The sequence below is a fragment of the Astatotilapia calliptera genome, chromosome 17 (assembly GCF_900246225.1).
Source record: "Astatotilapia calliptera chromosome 17, fAstCal1.2, whole genome shotgun sequence".
NCBI classification, from domain to species: domain Eukaryota; kingdom Metazoa; phylum Chordata; class Actinopteri; order Cichliformes; family Cichlidae; genus Astatotilapia; species Astatotilapia calliptera.
The window spans coordinates 33,385,621-33,404,789 of record NC_039318.1 but is presented as its reverse complement, the minus strand read 5'-3'; the positions used below and the strand labels follow the sequence as shown (position 1 = coordinate 33,404,789).

At 41.3% G+C, this 19,169-nt stretch overlaps 2 protein-coding genes across 6 annotated transcripts in view; both read right to left on the bottom strand.

Moving 5' to 3' along the window:
• The window catches only part of usp15 (ubiquitin specific peptidase 15), a 28,587-nt gene extending 19,217 nt beyond the window's left edge, over positions 1–9,370 (bottom strand). For 2 of the 4 annotated variants that reach the window (XM_026146575.1, XM_026146576.1), the window contains exons 1-6: positions 9,229–9,370; positions 8,397–8,524; positions 7,983–8,113; positions 5,786–5,912; positions 4,797–4,942; positions 2,996–3,057 (exon numbers count right to left, since the gene is read on the bottom strand). In XM_026146575.1, coding sequence (XP_026002360.1) covers positions 2,996–3,057; positions 4,797–4,942; positions 5,786–5,912; positions 7,983–8,113; positions 8,397–8,524; positions 9,229–9,317 — 683 coding nt within the window. In that variant the 5' untranslated portion in view covers positions 9,318–9,370. The other 2 variants (XM_026146579.1, XM_026146577.1) reach the window with 2 other exon arrangements.
• A 1,771-nt stretch (positions 9,371–11,141) lies between these two features.
• Positions 11,142–19,129, bottom strand: LOC113008732 (sodium- and chloride-dependent GABA transporter 2-like). Of its 2 annotated transcripts, XM_026146391.1 has the most exons (15): positions 19,044–19,129; positions 18,708–18,896; positions 17,889–18,023; positions 16,956–17,096; positions 16,768–16,855; positions 16,544–16,676; positions 16,303–16,437; positions 15,503–15,606; positions 14,041–14,165; positions 13,813–13,925; positions 13,554–13,691; positions 12,528–12,630; positions 12,285–12,385; positions 11,988–12,158; positions 11,142–11,904 (listed from the first exon to the last, which is right to left on the bottom strand). In XM_026146391.1, exons 1-15 carry the CDS (start codon positions 19,048–19,050, stop codon positions 11,755–11,757), a joined length of 1,833 nt encoding a protein of 610 aa, XP_026002176.1. In that variant the 5' UTR covers positions 19,051–19,129; the 3' UTR covers positions 11,142–11,754. The 2 variants fall into 2 exon arrangements, with proteins under 2 accessions (XP_026002176.1, XP_026002177.1); XM_026146392.1 differs by lacking the exons at positions 18,708–18,896; positions 19,044–19,129 and adding an exon at positions 18,113–18,222.
• Between the last annotated feature and the right edge of the window lie 40 nt (positions 19,130–19,169).

Sequence of the window (19,169 nt, the reverse complement as noted above, 5' to 3'; positions counted from 1 at the left end):
GAAGAAGTTTTGAAGAAAAAAAAAATCTTGGAAATGCCCTATATGTGAGAAGCAGATTTTGTATTTACTTTTCTTTTGCCAATCAAAATAACAAAGTATAATTTTCACCATACAATTACTAACCTTGTCATCTCCTGGACTGTCTGTTTTGGGCTCTGGGCTTGTCCTTCCCAGCACTCATGAGACTGCTTTGCTGCACTGTGGTATGAGGTGCTAACCTGTTGACAGTGTTGGGAAGGTTAATTTTAAAATGTATTCCACCAAAGATTATAGAAGTAATGTATTCTGAATACTTTACAACTACATGGATGTACTATTGCTGTGTGATTTATTACTATTACTGAAGGCTACTCGCCATACCAATACCAAGTAGATGTTAAAATCATAATATAAATGAGTAACAGTAGGTGGACATTAGGTAAGGCTGCACTTTTTGCTGTGATCTCGTATAGAAAACTATCCCACGCGTATATAAAACAGGTCCGCGGCTCCGAACTGTAGTAAAGGGACCTCTGGCTAATACGTCGGCCTCGTAGCTGAAAACTAGCTTTACTTTGTTGTCTGGGTCAACTCTGCTTGCGAGAGACAGAGAGAGGCGTTGAAAGGCTGCTCCAATGGAGCTTATTGTTTCAGAGGAAAACACGAACACAGTGTACAGTCGAGTCTTAATAGCTTACTTACAGCTGGGCTTGTCAGGCACTCTTTTTGGCTGCAGTGGTTATTATGTTTACATGCTTCCAGCTCCCGTTTCTGCTCCGTGGCAGCTCGTACTTTTCCTTTCTCTCCCTCCCTCGCTCACAGACACATAACGGGTATGGCAGTCCATTCTCCCTGCAGCACAAACTACACTGCCCATGAGGCTACATTGTTTAGGGCGATGCCTGTAACACTGCTATTGCCTTCATATTAAATCATTTTTGTATAATAATTTTTAGAGGCTCTTATTGCGCGTTTTGTTTGGGTTTCCACCGGCGTGGAATTACCAAAAATTGAGAGACCATTGCCTAACATATGAAACAGGAAAATACCGCCATGTAATCCACTTATTTCAACAAACTAACTGTATTCTCAATATCACCTATTGAACGGTAACTGTAACAGATACATTTACTCATATTTTGTATTTTAAATACGTAACTCCGGTGCATGTATTACGTTACTGCCCAACACTGCCTGTTGATGAGATCTTGTGCTGTTCCTAAAACACCGGCCTCCAACTCCTACAGAGACACGGGTGTCCCTAAATTTAGCAAATATTAGCTTCAGGCTAGCTTGCTACGACGAATAGGCTAATACCAGCATTTTACCACACCAGATGTAGCTAAAAAAAAAACTAAACTAATGTCCAGTCCAATGGGACAGCAAGGAAAGATGACAAAAAATGATTACTTACTTGCGGTTTGGAGGGTCAAGCTGAAATTGAAGCAGCCATTGAAAGACGGGAAGAGAGAAAGATGGCAGCTTGGTCAGCACTAGTGACCTCTATATAGCAAATACATGCGGGCCGGAATCCGCGCCCCCGGACGCCAAAACAGTGCCAACAGATTGAAACCGAAAAAAAATGGATTGAAACTGAAAAAAAAAATTATAAGCGAAAACAAAAAAATTACAGTTTCAATTAATTGTTTTTCACTATCAATTTTTTTTCGGTTTCAATACAAGATTTTTCAGTACATTTATTTCAGTTACAATATATTTTTTGAGTTTCAATATTTTTTTCGGTTTCGTTTCAAGGTGGCATCGTTCTGATTCCATAAGCTACAGATTAAAAATGCCCAAGGCGAAGCGGTCAAAAGTCTGGCTGTACTTCACAGCAAATTATGCAAACTCAGCAGCCTGCAACAAGTGCTTTAAGCTGATACTGTGATACTGTCAAAGGAGGTAACACCTCGAATCCGATGAAACACCTGGCGACGCATAGCATTTTTTTTTTTTTTTTAAAAGCCAAGAAATGCGCTGTATTTGATAGCTTGCTGGAGACCTCACACCGAGCGCATCTACTGCGGGTGTGGTGCCTGTTATCAGACCCGGAGTTAGCAACATCCCCAAAACACGAAGAGGAGAGTCCTGGCCCCTAGCCCTGCCAGTGTAGCAGAAATGATGAGGATGATGATGCAGCAGCAGCCGTTCTTCTCTGCGTGAGTAGCTTAATGTTGTTCGTGTGTAATTTACGTTGAGTAGGCTAACCACGTTATTACATTAATGCAGGTAAGGTGAACTAGCAAACATCATCATAGCTACATGCGGCTGTCTTCTTGTTTGATGGCAGATACTCCCTTCACCCTGGCCAAAAAGGCTAAAATGACCAAAGAAAAAGAGGGAAACGGCTAAACATGAGAGGTTTTTGGATAAAGTTTGTGGTTTTTCCATTGTTTAAGCACTGCTTCCAGCCAAGAGTGATATCATATATGCCCCATAGCTGCAGAAAAGGCTAACATTGTTATCTTTTTACAAAAACCAGCTGAACATGAGAGGTTTTTGGACCAATTTTGTGTTCTCCATTCTTTAAGCACCGGTTTGAGCACCGGCACCATTTCAAAAGTACCGATTTGGCACCGGTATCGGATAAAACCTAAACGATACCCATCCCTATATGTCAGCAACAAAAGGTCGAGCAAAAAAAGAAGGAAACTCAGGCAAAGTCACAAGGGGCGGAAATCTTTGACGATGATGCAGCGCTGCAGTGATGTGGCAGGGAAACTTTAAAACCAATACACTTTTAATTCTGCAGGTTTTCCAGAGAGGAAGATAATGGCAAGATCGATGGGAGAGATCCCCACAGCAGGAAATCTGATGTGGTGTCACATCACATTACTGTTTTTCTTCAAACTGACTACATACAAGTTATCTGCCATTCAATAATACTTTGCTTACGTGTAGCTTTTAGTAAAGTGACAGTATTGTTAGAGTACAAAGTAGGAATCTGATTCCATTACTGTGGTACAACTCATTAGAGCCAAAGAAATGTAAGCCAGGCAGTGTGTCATTCACTCACTTGGGTGCCGTGGAGCCTCGGGGCCATGTGCCATCCTCGCTCTTCTGCTCTATTACGAGAACCTGCGGGAGAAGGCAGAAAGAAAAGAGGGATCCATCTGCTTCCACTACTTTAAACACACCAGACATTTGAAATTCTACTCTGTGTCCAAGTGTTATTGGCTTGCTTTATCTGAATTTATCTTCCCAACAAGTCAAAGATCCCCGATTTGATCTCACACAAATCCCTTTAGCGTCATTCGGAGTGGCTGTAGCTCAGGTGGCAGAGCAGGTCAGCCATTAACCAGAAGGTCAGTGGTTCGATCCCAGGCTGCCTCCTGGCTGCATGCCAAATATTCTTGGGCAAGATATCTCATGTTTGCCTACTGGTGGTGGTCAGAGGGCCCGGTGGCACCAGTGTCCGGCAGCCTCGCCTCTGTCAGTGCGCCACAGGGCAGCTGTGGCTACAATGTAGCTGCCATCACCAGTGTGCGAATGTGTATATGACTGAATGTAGTGTGAAGCGCTTTGGGGTCCTTAGGGACTAGAAAAGCGCTATACAAATGCAGGCCATTTACCATTTACCATAAAATTCTCCCCAATGGAATACGTGGAGCTACCCCTGTGGTGAATCCTTGTGACAAAGCATTGGCTGAAAGTAGCTATTATATTTTATATGTGACAGCTTTAGAATCCATTTGTGGCAGCAGGGTGGAGTACTGGTGTGTAAGGTCATGACTATGCAGAAGAAGGCACACCCACACTTTAGAAAAAAGTAAAAGATATTGTAGACAAGGTGCCTCTAAATATGTAGAGAAATGTCACCAGGTTTGTCCCACAGACGGACCTCCAACTCTGGCGTCATGACCCAAGTTGTCAACAGAGGTCCTTGTTTTGTTCTGCAGCGTTGATGAGTTTACTGTAGCAACAAATAAAGCAGTTCTTCACTTGGTGCAGGTTTTAATTAAAGAGGCTTTCAAAAACAGCAGAACAGTGACTGCTGTTACCAGATTCAATCCAGGACAATTTCAAAATAACTGGTGACATGACTGCAGATAACATCACTCTTATATAAAAACTGTGAAATACTTGAGTCTCCAAGCATACTCTTATTCTACCTGTCCAGCCTCTCCAAGTCCTGCCTATCAGTGGGAAACACTGAATACCATTACTGGGTTAACGTGATTGTAGCAGCAGCAGGTAAGTAGGACAACCCAGTGATGCCTGCTGAGTCACTGCAGCCACATGTTTAAATTAATAAATATGTAAAGTCCGCAGTCAGTTTGATGTCAGGTTCTATGCGCGAAAATTCTAGTTCATGAGCCGGCCTCAAACTAGCTTTACTATAAGGTCTTTAAAGTTGAATCTTAATTTCAGGAGTTCAAGTGTTCTAACTTACAGGCCTTTTTCTTGCAACAGCTAGAAAAAGGCTAAACAACACAATCTTGTGGTTTTCCATTATCTGCAATAGCTGTTTATTTTAATTTTAGATAGGAGGAGCAGAGACAAAAAGAATGGATGGATCAACAAAAATAACCTCTTGGATGCAGATTCCAAGTAGATCAAGAAAAGACAAGTTTTCTGATATGACCTGAAAAAGTACTCGTATCTGCCAAACAATACGAGGGAAACCATATCCAACGGAAACTAGAACTAAAACATCTTTTCCTGAGCTCAGGAATGACGGTCTATAGAGCAAGCCATATTCTTACACATCTGACAATTTTCTGAAATATCTTGCCTCTCTTGAAAAAAAGGAACCCTCCAGATCCAAATTCTTCTCACATAGTGAGAATTTGAGAAAAGAGTGGAAAAGTTCAAACCTGTCCTTGGTAGAGGCCGGCATCTTGGATGGTGCTGTCAGGTTTGTTGAGAGGCTCAAAGGTGTTGCTCATGTACCTGTTCCACAGCCTGGTCTCCTTCTCATCAGGGATGCTGAACAGCTTCCTCATTTCCTTCTCAATCATATCTACAAACACATTAGCAAAAAGATGCAGTTAACACTGTGCTGTTTAAAAAAAAAAAAAAAAAACCAACAACTCCATCATCTACATCAATAGAATAAAGTAAATATTTACTTGGACACAGTTATTCAAAAACAACATGAGCAGAGTGTTAAGTTCATGTGTTTGAATGCACGCAGGAGGTGATTCTAATATCTGAAATCCCAAGGGTATATTTAGATCTATGTTGTATATCATTTGTGCTTCCAAGAATGTTTTCCTGGCTCAGAATGAGAATTAGTGGGGTGACCATGCACATAAACACAATTCTGTATTTCTAATCTTCGCACTTTACTGTTATCTAACTCGATAAACAAAAATGTCAATCACGCTTGAGTAAATAATTTTGAAAACACAAAATTTATTCCATTTCCATTTTATTTTCTTTAGCTCTGGCTGGGGGGCACAGCCTGCTGAATTATAAACAACAACAGAAACAAAACAACAGTTTTTACTTCATGTTTCAATGCAAGGATACAATAGCTAGTATCCATACACTGGCAAACAATATGGCATTTACTAGCGTGTATCTGTTGTGTCACAACTGCATAATACTTACAAAAAACAAACAACAACAAAACAAAAAAAACACTTAGTCTTATGTACAAGATTTCTTTGTTTCCCCTGCAGCAAAAAGGGGAAATAAATCATCATGTGGCAACAATAGTTGGAAAAACAATTAATTTAAACACAAATACCACAAACAGTAAATGTATTTATATATAATTAGTGTGAAATGTGAACTGAGATCCAAGGAACTCTGGAACTCTGCGGAAACCAGTGCTTACTACTGCTTAGGCAGTGCCTACCTATTGTGTCAGCTTTACTGAAGCGTTTGGTGATCACATTGTCCATATTGCTGTCTTCACAGAGCTTCAGCTCGGTCAGGTACACTTCTACCTTGCAGTGCTTCACAAACATACCCTGTTCAACCACCTGCAAAAAGAGGATGATTATCAATTTACTGCTTTAAACCATGATTATCTAATGTTAAATTACTACGCAAAGAATGAGGGACACGGGCCTAATTCATGAGTAACCCTGTATGGTTTTGGGCTGTCCCACACAAAAAGATCAATGTAAAAGAACCGTGTAGATAACTCAGAAATGATTGCCTTAGAGAAGTCTAACGTTTGCACTTACAACGGAACATAAAATTTAACTGTGTAAAAATCTCACAATCTAACCGTCCACTAATCAGCCAACAGGAATGTAGCACTACATTACACCACAGACAACAGTAACAAGTCAGGCTGAACAGACAGAAGTAAAACATGAAAAACTAAATGTTTAAGATTCCAACATAGATGCAAGCTTGGCTCAGTCATGCCAGCAGAAGCCTTTGACTGTATGATGTTTGTCCAATTGTTATCATGGCTGAGCTTACCTTTGACAGAAGTTTAGGCACCCAAAAAGAAACCGTGACACCAAGCTGGCAAAAATAATCATGATGCAACCCTTATCTCATGTTTATCAAATTCCTGCAAGACTGAAAGAAAACTCCTAAGTTTAACGTGCTAGAAAATGCTTAACAAAATGGATAACAAAGCACACTAAGTTCTGCTGCGCTGGTCTCTACTCATCTGGAGTCCTGATACTTCACAGTCAGGGTGAAGTGCCTAAATTAGCAGCACCTCGTGGAAACAGCTGAGGGGTCCCAGCCTATTTATTTCACCCCTGAGCCCCTCCAGCACACAGACACTCACGCTACTAAACTGCAAAAGTCCTTCACACACAGCTTAGACTCTCTCAGCACCACAACCCTCCCCTACTCAAGGCTCTCAGTGGGCTAGTACACCTCAGCGCACAACCCATCTGTGAGCTCAATCAACGTCCAACTCACCACCAAGCTCTGACACATTTTCTCAAATCAAAGCCGAGCCAAAACCATTTAGGCCACCCACGCCGCTTCTCCTATACTGGTTTGCCTCTCCTCGCACTCCTTTGAAAAGCTTACGCGCTGCTTCTCTTAGTGTGACCTCAGCTGGCATTCCTCCGCTTGGAAAACAAGGACGCAGGAGCTCTCCACCATTGTTGGCAATCAAACCACAAGTGGAAAGCGGAAGGAGCCACAGTGTCACACCAATGACTACAATCCTACAGTTCCCCCCAGCATAATCCCCACCCTCAAGTTGACAATATAGAAACAACAGGGTAAAAAGAAGAAGAAAACCTCCTTCATGTTGTGTCTCGCAGATCGCTCCATGTAGCTTTTCAGTCATCCAGAACGTTGCCTGAAAATAGAAACCTTGCAGCTACCCGATACGCCACATGACATACATGGCAAAAGAGGAGGGTCAATGTAGGGGGGGGGGGGGGGGGGGGGGAAGACAAGAGACAGACTGATAGATATGGAGAGGGAAGAGGAAGTGCTTCCAGCAGCCATGATGCCATGACTAGCGAGATTTGAAGAGTTGCTTTGATAGCAAAAGTGCCATCACACACAAGTATTCAACTGTAATCACAAACATATAAGCATTCTTCATTTTTTTTACTCCAGCAAACCTTACATACTCTCATGCTAATATGGAAAAAATAAGCACACATACTGCGTTTCATTCATAAAAGAAATGAATGAAAGGCAACTGTTTTTTTTCCTTTGTGATAAGTAAACACCCAGTCTTTCACTATTACTTCTGAGATTCTGTGTAGAGTACACAGAGTAAATCTGTGTAAATCTACCTGACCAACCAAATTACATCAAAAATGAATGTAATGGTTAACTATTCTTTGCAGTTCTTTTTGTTAAATATCTGTCATCATAGTCATATACTATTCACTGTTCAGCAACAGTGACACAAGTTCAAAGTTCCTTTTCCAAAAGTGCTGCATGTCTGATTTTCCCCAAACAGCCTTATTAGCACAATGTTCTCCCTTTTACCCCAACACAAGTCACTGTGCACATTAAACCTTCTGATTCTGTATATGAGAAAACAATCTGAGCTGGCAGCAGAACAAATGTTAAAAAATCCATTCATAATCTTATGCTAATAACTGAACCCTTACCTTGCGCGCGATTGGCTCCTGACCCTCTGTGAGTCCATACCAGCTGACGAGTTTATTCCAGCCTTCTGTTGGGACCAGAATGTAGTCAAGCTCATCAATGAGGTGTTCCTTGATGGCGAGCACATCCCCATCTAGAGGGAGGGAGGGTCATACACGTGCAGTTAAACAAGCACATTCTGTGGGTCAACACTTACACTATTGATAACACACAAAGAACAAGGTGAGCTGGAGAGTTTTCTATGACCCCCCTCCAAAGAAAGGCTACTCTCTGGTTAGTAGACAATGTTTTTGTGTGCGTGTATGTCACTTGCCCACGAAGCTAACCTACCAAAAACTGCTTTCCCATACATTTATCATATACTTTTAGAAGGGATAAAATAGAGATATAAAGAGATGGACTATTACTTGACTTACCTTTGAGAAGACCAGAGTTATCAACCGGTCCTGGGTAGACATTCTGGTCTCCCATCTGGTATTTGTCCCAGCTGTCAAATCCCACATATTTCTTCCACTGTTTGAACCAGTGACTGTCCACTAGGTACCTGCAGAGAAAGCAATCAAGATTACAACATCTCTACTAAAAGCAAGATGTGAAAGACAAGAGTTATATAAAAGGGATGGTGGGGTGGGGTGCATTAAACTATTGGGCTATAAACCAGGTTACCTTGAGGCTACCTTGTGGTGAGTACCCGAAACAAATCTGGTTTTGGGAGGCATACATTACACAGACTGACAGTTGTAACAGTAGCTTTTAGCCGCCGTGTTGAGTTCAGATTGCTACAAGCCTAGCCAGCTGGCTCTGTGATTTTGACAGGTGTTTTTTTTTTCCGACTCCGCCCTGCTGAAGTCGGGGGATGAACCCACTGACAGGCAAACCGCTTGGATCATCGGCAAGCTAGCCAATTAGCTGATAGCCTGATAACTATCTGTATCACTCAAACGGCATGTAGCCTTCCTTACACATCCACAGAAAATATGTGACACAGTTTTTTGGAAGTGAAGGATATAAACACCAAAATACAGCATATAAATTTAGTTTAACTGTTTTAAGTCTTAGCGAGAGCTCAACCAGCGCTAGCCTGCCAAGCTGACACATGAAGCTGACAGGCAGCCGTTAGCTAGCTCGGAGCTCACTGTCAACACGGCCCGGCCGTTTTGCTTTCACATCCTCCGTGGGGTTGACAGGCTCAGCAGACCCAGCCCAGAGCCACGCAGTGCCCTTGAAAAGATCACAGTCAATTCTTACCAAGTGTCTCCCTTTCTTAGTTGTGTTTTCAACAGTGTCGCGACCTCTCCTCTTTGGGTATCCAGATCAGCCGCTCCTCCTTCCGCCATCTTTCCTTAGACATTCCCCGGTGCATGGTGGGAAAAAAAGCGGCGCGTCATAGAGGCACGTAGAGAGCGACGCCGCTGCTGCAGCCAATCATCACCGTGGCAGCGTGACACCCAGTGGCAAAATTATTCTAGAAAATGTTTCAAAAGTGCTCCATCATTGTGGATGCACGGGCTTACAGCTGAGAAAGAAACTGTGCCTTTAAAAATAAAGATGAGGGGAAACAATACAAGTGACACTTTTTAACCCTCCGTGAACACTGTAGAAGAGAAAATCACCAAAGAGGCCAATATAAAGAATCTGAAAGTTGAACCATTTATAATATTGCAATTTTGGGAAAAGTACTGTGAAAGCAGAGTTTTATAAACTGCCAGTTACCTCACACTATAACATATCATACACCCGGAAAAGGAAAACAATTAACAAGTGAATGAAGTTCCTGAAGAAAATGTGGTCTGAATGCTGAAAGCTCAGTGATTTGAGTTTTCAAAGCTGGAAAGTAGTTGAATATCTTTAAAATGTACATTAGGAAAGCTGACAAATGACAAAAGAAAAATCTGAATCTGAAAAAAAAAAAAATATATATATATATATATATATATATTTTTTTTTTTTTTTAACTAACTGTAAACGGTAATCCAACTCTGGAAAGTAACTGAAACTAAACCGGTACCTTTAATAAAATACTTTATACAAGCTAAGCTCTTGCAAAGTCCACAGATGTTATACTTTATCACTTTATAGAACATGACTATATGAAAAAACCCAAAACATATCAGTAAAATCCTGATGTGATTTGTTCGTGATTTGTTCTCCATTTTCATAAAATTGGAGACTTTTGATAGTTATGGACTGATTTTTCTTTTTTAAAATTACATTTGTAGCAGCAGGGGCATGTTCAAAAGACACAGGAAGCCCAGATGCTCCAGTTTTCCACTAGCACTTGAAAGCTGCATGCATTTGTGGATTTGTAAAAAGTTAAAGTTGAAGACTCTCAAAACCCAATATGCACATGTGACATGTCCCTTTGTATCAGCCAAATGTATTCATTTGTATTTATTCATTTTCTAATATAAAGATTGTACACAAGTGTTTGGATTGGAATGTACCTTTGGTGTTACTCAACTCATAACCATCAAGTTTTGTTAAACCAGACAACAGACACTGAAAACTTATTATACAGCATAATTGAAAATAGCGTAATTTTCAAAATGAACTACGTGTTGTATTCAGCAGTGACTATTGCTTCCTCTTGCTAGCTATGAAAACCAGTGTAGCTGTAAGGCACTTTCACAGTGGCTTCACTTTTTCAGCTTTAACTACATCCTACGTTTACATACAGTCTGTTGTTCAAACCTGACAAAGTGGTGTTTTGCTGCAGGTTCCAACTTGAACAACATGTTTTAGAGAAATGAACCAAGCAAGCATTTAAGTGAGCTTTGAAGTAGGAGTTTGCTCTCCTTTAGTGCAATTGTCACAAGTGTTCACCTACAAGCACCAACCTGTTTTAAATCCAGTTGTATTACAAGCCAGTGTACACAAGGAATGAGGTGCCATAGGTGTAAACCTGAGTAACATAATAGTGTGTTTAATCCACCAGAGTTTCCATTTAAATAGCAGGTAAACACAGGCGTTACTGATCACATTAGTTAAAGGTCTGTGCCTAAGCAGAAAAGAACAATGGCTGCTGTGAAAAAGGCTCTATGCGACTCCCCCCCCCCCCCCCCCTTCCCTTTAAAGCTGCCATGCTTAACATCCAAGTCCCCGAATTTGGATTATTTTTTCAGACTTAGGAAGTTCCCCTTCGGAGAGCAAAGGCAAAATGGTTCAGGACAACATACAAAGATTTTTTAATCCGCACTTACAACAGTAATGTTTCTTTGTACAGTCATTATACGTTACAGTACAAAAAATGAAACTACAGTTAATATGCCATATTAGTCCATATCAGTATTCTGCATTTCCATGTATTTATTCTGCATCCTATTATGTCTACTGTTAAGCATAATCTAATTTTCCCTAAATACAAAAGGAAAACCTCTGCAGTTATTTATCACAACATAACAATATGATACAAATATGACAAAACAGCCATGCAGTGTTGTCAGATACATAAAGGAGCATTAACAAGTTGCTCTCTAAGTGTTAGGTGTGAACATCCAATGATTCACCTGTTCCTCCCGTGACTTTGCTTTTATTGGGTTACTTATAAACTTTACCGATGGATTCACAGACTCAAGAACAAGTTTGTCTAAATTACTTTTGTCCCTGAAAAACACTCCTTTCCACTCTGAAAATTCTTAATTCAAATGTCAGGATACTTTTTTAATTTCTTCTGCCTTAATTTATCACTCAAAAATCGTCAACCCACTACTTTCGCCTGAGTCCACCGTGTATGTTATGTTTTAAAGTAAGTGGATCCCACAGACCACTGAAGCCTCACAAGTTGGAGTCCGCCTCAGAGACGGGGAAGTAGCCATTTGTAGTCTTGGTGGTGTCTACCTCTGGAGCAAAGATAGCCAGTAACCTCTCCTGCTCCCTCTTGGTTTTAGGTAAGTCGTCAGATGGTCTGATGAGCAACTGGATGCGCTGTGAACGAGCAAACAAAGATTAAAATCAGGAACACGTCAGTTGGGCACAAATGTTTTCCTCTGACAGGATGACCAGCATACCTCTCTGAGTGTCCCCTGGGTGGTGCTGATCTTATACACCATCCAAAGTGGAATGCAGACCATGGAGGAGAGAGCAAGCAGCCAGCCGATCACATATCCCCACCACGGGTACACATACTCATTGTTGTACTTCAGAGGAGTGTATTTAATGAGGGAGAATGCAAAGGTGCCCTGCAGAGACAAGGTAACAGGGTACGGCAACTAGTGAGGATCAACCTGCTTTATTTCCTCTTTTTTTTTCACTAATAGAACATTTATTGTCATTTTTGGAAGTTTATCTACTTTACTGAGACTCACAATGCACGTGGCAGGGGAGAAGAACAACCAACAGCACTTGATATACGGTCCTGGCCGGTAACCAATCATATCCTCAATGTTATCATAAAAGCGATCAGCGCCTGGAAAAACACGATTTAGACACATCTCATCGTGACACAGTGTAAAACTCCCAGCTGGGTTTCTGCCAGTAACTTGGGTGAACACTCAGAATTACTCGTCAAAGCTTGTGCTGTAATCTTACATGCAGTTCTGTTTGCTTACCGTAAACCCACGCAATGCAAACTGTCTCAAAGATGGACATGAAGAGAAGACACATGCCGCTGGCTGCGTAGTAATCAAAGAGCTGAAAGACATACATGCCCCCCTAAACAGATACAAACCAAAGAGGTATAATCATACAAATATAGCTTACAGTTACAGTTTTAGACAGTTTTTTATACTCTTGGCTCCGTATGATGTCACTGAAAGGAGATATCCCTAATATGGTAATCTTAGACACATAGCTTTTGCTGCACACACCTGCAGAACCCCTTTGTTTTTGTCTTTTTACAAGGGGCAGCCAATCAGAAGAAAGCTGGTTTAAAGGGTTTAAGGTTAGGATGGCTTATTGCAAAACTATTCTAATAAGATCCAAAAATAAAAACAGAGACCTGGAAATGAGCATAATAGGTCTCCTTTATCTAAAAATGAATGGTAGCTTGAAAACTGTACAGTAAAATACTGTTATATAGTATAGTGCTGTTATTATACAAAGACCCTGAAACCTTGAAGCCCAAAAGTTGACTATTTCAGCCCTCATCCTAAAATTGGGAGCATTGCATAACAATGCTTGTCACTTACCTGAGAAGGGTCGCACAAAACCATTGACGCGCTTGTACTTACAAACTGAGGACTTGTTGACACCTCTACAGAGCATTCATGCTTCCAGCTGTGCAGAGGTGAAACCACGTCAACTACGTTGGATTCTAGTAAGAGTTTATTTAATCAGAACAAAGCATCCCACCACCAGCCGCAATCCCTCCACCCCAGCAACTGCCCAATTTGTTAAGAGTATGTGTTGAGAGACAACAGCTTTAACATCACATGATCAAGCAAACTGCTGCTAAAGGCATTCATTCCTGTTAGGAAACAAGGGATGACACCACAGCTTTAAAAAAAAAAAAGAATAATTTAAAGACACTCGTATGAAATCATTTACTACACACTACAGGCCAATTTTACTTCTGTACTTGTTGATCTTTGGCTGTGTGAATCTGTGTGTTTATAGTCCCAGAGTGTGACACCTACCTCCATAAGCATGACGAGGCCCATGAGGAAGGAGACCAGGACCACGCCTAACAGGAAGAGCTCCCGGCGGTACTTTCGACGGAACACGGCTGGGTACATGTCGACGATGGCCGTCACAAGGCTCTCCACGCACACAAACTGATGTAGGAGAGGGGAAAAGTCATTAATAGGAATGCGATCATCACTAAAGCAATCATGAAAAAGAAAAAACATCCAAGTGGCGGAGCGTGTTATCTGAAAATGGTGCATAGCTTTGTACCTGACTGTCCAGCCCTAGAAAAACAATCATGATGAAGAAGAGGGCCGCCCACAAGGGAGACAAGGGCATCATGGACACAGCACGAGGGTAAGCTATGAATGCCAGGCCAGGGCCTGTGCAGAGACAAAACAAACAACTTAAATTGAACAACCACAAACCAACCTAAGTATCAAAACAAATTAGTGTCACTATGGGATTACTGCTATTTTGCTTGATATCAGGCCTCACCAGATTCTGCCACTTCTGAAATGGGAACATTTTGCTCATAAGCCATGAAACCCAGGATGGAGAAAATCGCAAAGCCTGCCATGAAGCTGGTGCCACTGTTCAGAAAGCACAGCGCCAGGCAGTCTCTGCAACAATATGTTAAGTGTCCTTTTACTGCGGAGTTAAGCATCAGATTCGGAAAGGCAATTATAAAGTAAGAGGTGATGATGATGATGATGCTTGAGTTAGTGATTTTAATTGAGTCTACCCACCTTGGCGACCCCCAGCTGCTTCTTCTTCTAAATATTAAGAATTACTTCGAATATAATCTTAAAAAGAAACTTCAGACTATTTAAAGGGAAAATTCACTCAAAATTTTTATTATTTTATTATTATATCAATCTTTTGATGAGGTCTGCTATGATACTTGCCTTATCTATTCTGGTGGCAGGGTCCGGGGCTGTAAAACTTTGTGCAAGGAATGTGATATGATTTGAGCCAGCCATGCGCCCTTCTGTCCGATGACAGTGACAGTGAGGTGAGTTGCTGGCGATATCTTGAACTTTTCCGTTAGTAAGCGCTGCTGTTTTTGCCGCTGTGAGTTGCTGTTAGCCTCTGTTAGCCAGCATGAGTAAAACCTTTGAAGTGAATCTAACATTGTATAACATAGAAAATAAAATTTAAAAATACTATGTGAAACTTTAATCAAAGTGTTTATCAGAGGGAAAGTGCGATTTTGAGGACGCTGGAGTCTAGCATTAGCTGGCATGATGTTAGCTTACAACTAGCTGTTTTTGCTGTTTAGCTGGCTCGTTGTCAGCTGTCTGGAGATATCAGGGTCACATGTTTAAGCTGCTGACAATAAGTAATTGAGGAAATATCAAGAATAAATATACATTTTATACATGTTTTTATTTGTTAGAGCACTGACTGCAGAGGAGGAAAAGGATGATGTGTGAATGAGGGAGGAGATGTTGAACATATACATGTACAAATCTTAAATTGTCATATATAGTTTGAAAGAGCTATTTGGCATGTTGTGTATGTGGCTGTTTTCTAGCCACCTACATAAAACGTGATTTTAAAAATGCCACATAACATGGAAAGTTATTTATCAGTTTCACATGGGAACTTACTTTTTTCACTGCAGACGGAAGTGTGCACCAACTTCAATGGAGTGGTAATGTTTGCTAGTTGTACAATGTTTTGTTTGGCAAATGTATACGGTAGAAAGTAATTAGTCTGTATGTGAAACGGCTCACACAGTTTTTCAAATGCTTTGGTTGGCTGGTTGGTTTGAGTGCAACAAAAGTATGTAATTTTAACTTTTAATTTAAAACTGGGCAACTCGCACTAAAAAAATCTAAAAACAAACAAATGTCAAAAATGAGCAACTTATTGGCTTAAATAATCTTGAGAAATGACTTTAATCTATGTAAGCGTGTAATTGAATAAGCACATGGATACTGCATTGCATACATACCTATAGCAGTTATTATTATATTTATTGTAACTGCCCAGAGCAGTCAGCGACCCCAGACAGATGGCATAGGAGAAGAAGATCTGAGTGCCAGCATCCATCCACACCTAACACAGGAGAGATATGAATATAGAGATATAGAGATTTCAAATGCAGTGCTGTGTGACCAGGAGGATTGATGTGCTACATCTTTCCATAGACATTCAGCCATCACTGACTAAAGCAGGTGGGCAAAAGTGAAATGTCTGTTACTGGATTTGCTCTAGCTGAACATTTATTAACCATGCTTCCATAAATAGCAAACTGAGATGATATTGCACTATTTCAACAACCAACACTTGCCGTGCAACTGTTTTGAAACACCATTGGGCATTTATTTAGGGAGTTATTTTTGGACTTGGTCTGTAAATCTGAAAAAACACAATTAAAAAGTTTGCTTATTTGCCCCAAAATCAGCTAGATTCTTGTAGAAATCCTACTTCTCCCATACATTTTAGTTAAAGATTCTTTTGGTCACTTAAAAAGCCACTTTAAAAGGTCTTGTTCCATAAAAAGGGGGGAAAGCCTGATTTTGTGTCTGCTTTCAGCTCAGTCCTGGTAGATCTTGTGTTTACAGTCCCAGTGGTGTCTTGACCTTGCATTTAATCCCCGCGGTCCCTGTCTCTTTCATGGAGAGCAGATGGACCCAGCAGAAACAAGTTCCCCCCCAACCGAGAACCATGGGGTACCTGCTCTTGGTTCACGTCACTCTTTGAAAATTTTGTGACTGGTCTAAGTGAGTTTTGTGCAAATGATCTTCATACCTGTGGATCTGCCAGTCGCCCCAAATCAGGGTAAAGGTAGAACTGGATGCCGATTCCAGCGCCAGGAAGGGTGAGTCCTCTGATCAACAGCACAATCAGCATCACGTAGGGGAAGGTCGCAGTGAAGTAGACCACCTATATCGACACACGCATATGTGCAAACAGGAAACATGCCAAAATAATCACCACATGACATCCATCACGTACCCCAGAGCTGCCTCTGAGTCCCCCTCTCACCCACCTTTCCTGTGGATTTCACCCCCTTCCAGATGCAGAAGTAGCACATGACCCAGGCGATGAACAGACACAGGGCCAGGTCCCCATTCAGCGAGCCCATTTGGTCAATACCTGGGGAAATCCTTAGTGCTCTCCTCCTATTGAAACGGGGGAAAAAAACACACCAGTGACAAACCATCTAAATCATTAAGTCACTATCTGCTTTTTATCGAGGGTGCCACAACTCACTCCCAGAACTCAATGACAGGAGAGGTGGTGTTTGGGTTGATCATTTGGTCAGTTGAGGTGTTTCTCCTCTGAAACTCCACACAGTTTTCTGTAGGGGAAAAACCACATAGAAATTATTTACCATTGCACTATAAGAAGGGGAAAAATACATTCTAAGAGGAAACATTCACGAAGCTTTGTTGTGTTACCTGTATTCCACGTATTGTTGCAGGAAGACCAAGGTAGGTCCCAAGAGAAGGAGAAAGACAGATAAAAAATCCCCCAAGCCAGAACGATGATGTAATAGAAGTTCAGCAGAGTCACTATCACTTGGGTGCCATAGCCAAGACCTGCACAAATAATATTTACATATACGTAACAATATTCACCTTTATAATTAGTATATTCTGAATATGAAAAAATATGTATGCTTAGGGCTGATGTTGGTCTTCCAAAACAGAATAATAATGGAGATGAGGAAGAGAGATCGCCCGCTTAAATTTGAGACTGAATTTATAATCCTTCTTTTTCACGTACAAAGTCATGAAAGATCAGACACCATCATATCATAAAGACCTCATAGTCCCATATTATCCCAGTAAAGCATGCTGGTTTGGACTGAAGGCTTACTTGTGATTTGTAGAGTTTCTAAATATAGAATGGGAGACAGAGTCTCAGGGTTCAGGAAGCAGACACCCTCTCTACTTTTCAGATTAGGCTTAAAACTTTCTTTGATGAAGCTTATATTATACTTAGGGCTGGATCAGGTGACCCTCAAACATCTATTAGGTATGCTGTTGTAGGCTCAGGCTGCTGGGGGACTTCCTGTGATTCGCTGACAATTTTCATTTTCAGTCCCTATGAAGCTATTTTTTCCAGATTACTCTCTTCTGTGTCAAAATCTAAGAATGTACGTCTCTTTTCTCTTCTTATGCTCCTCCCTGAACCTGGTTCTACTGAAAGGAAGTTCTTCTTCCCCACAATCACCAAGTGCTTTCTTATAGAAGGTTTGTGAATCAGTGGGGGTTGTCTCTCGCTAACACTGGCAGTTCTTTACTTTACAATACAACGTGCCTTCAGGAGATTCCTATTCTGATACGGCACTATACAGATAAAACCAAATTTACCTGAATCCTCCTTACCTTCAAACAAAGGACTGATCTTTCTCCAGCAGGTAATGCCTCCCTCACTGGTGTACTGGCCCAGTGCTACCTCCAGGAGGAAGACGGGAACACCACAAGTAAACAGGAAGATCAGGTAAGGGATGAGGAATGCACCTGAGTTGAAAAAGAGCAAATGATTAAGGGTTAGAGTTTATACTGAAGGTATACTCTGTTCAAATGCAATGTATTTCTACTGTCTGCACCTTTAATATTGAATCTGATTTGGAATAAAGTACAAAAAAATAAAAAGGAAAGGAGACCACATAAAACCATGAAAGCCCGCAGAGAGGCCGAGGGCATGTGGCTTGTTCAAGTTTTCTGCCTCTCTGCAGAAACAGCTGCTGTGAGCGAGGAGCAACAACAGCTGTCTGACCCCGCTCATTCCCAAACTCTGACCCCGCCACCCCATGGAGGGCGAGAGAGAGAGAGAAATGGGTATCTAATTTAGCAGTCAAACAAGCATAACATGCAGCCAATGAAGGAAGAGCTGTTTTTCCAAACAGATTTTCAGAAACTTTGAATGCACCCGTTTTTACTTCTATCATCAAATCAATTTAAGGATGAATTTTGCCTTTGAATGAAGTCTGCAACTCGCGATAACAAGTTTTGTCTCTCATTAAGTCCATTAGTGAACAGAGATCAATTTCGGAATCTGATCAATTTCAGAATAATACTAAGATCTTCAGGTGTTTGCTTAACATACCTTTTGTACAAATTAGTGACATGCATGAATTAGTTGATGGAAAACTGCAGAGGAGCACTCTTTATCTTCTCTACTTAGCTCATCTTCCCACTCACCTCCCCCGTTCTTGTAGCACAGATAAGGGAACCGCCACATGTTGCCCAGGCCGATGATGGAGCCGGCGACTGACAGAACGAACTCCAGCTTATTGCTCCACTGACCCCTCTCCTCCATCTTCACTTCAGAGGGTGGCAAGTCACTGGCATGGCTGGTATAATTGGCGAGGCCGGCGTTGACAGAGTCTCCTGTACAACAGATGTACACGAGGATTGCAGTAGGCCATGGAAACTCGATGGCTGACACCCATATCGCCTGAATTGGAAGCCGATGTGTCTGCACACCAAACTGTTCCAGCTGTAGAGCGCACCAAGTTCAAATATATGTGCACTTACCTTTCATTGTGGTGTCACTCTTGTGACGAGCTTGAAGCTGAATCTGTAGGTTTCAGTTTGACTGGGGCCAAGGTTTGACTATTTAACGTGGCTGGACAGAGAGGTGGGGTTTTGTAATGCTAAACC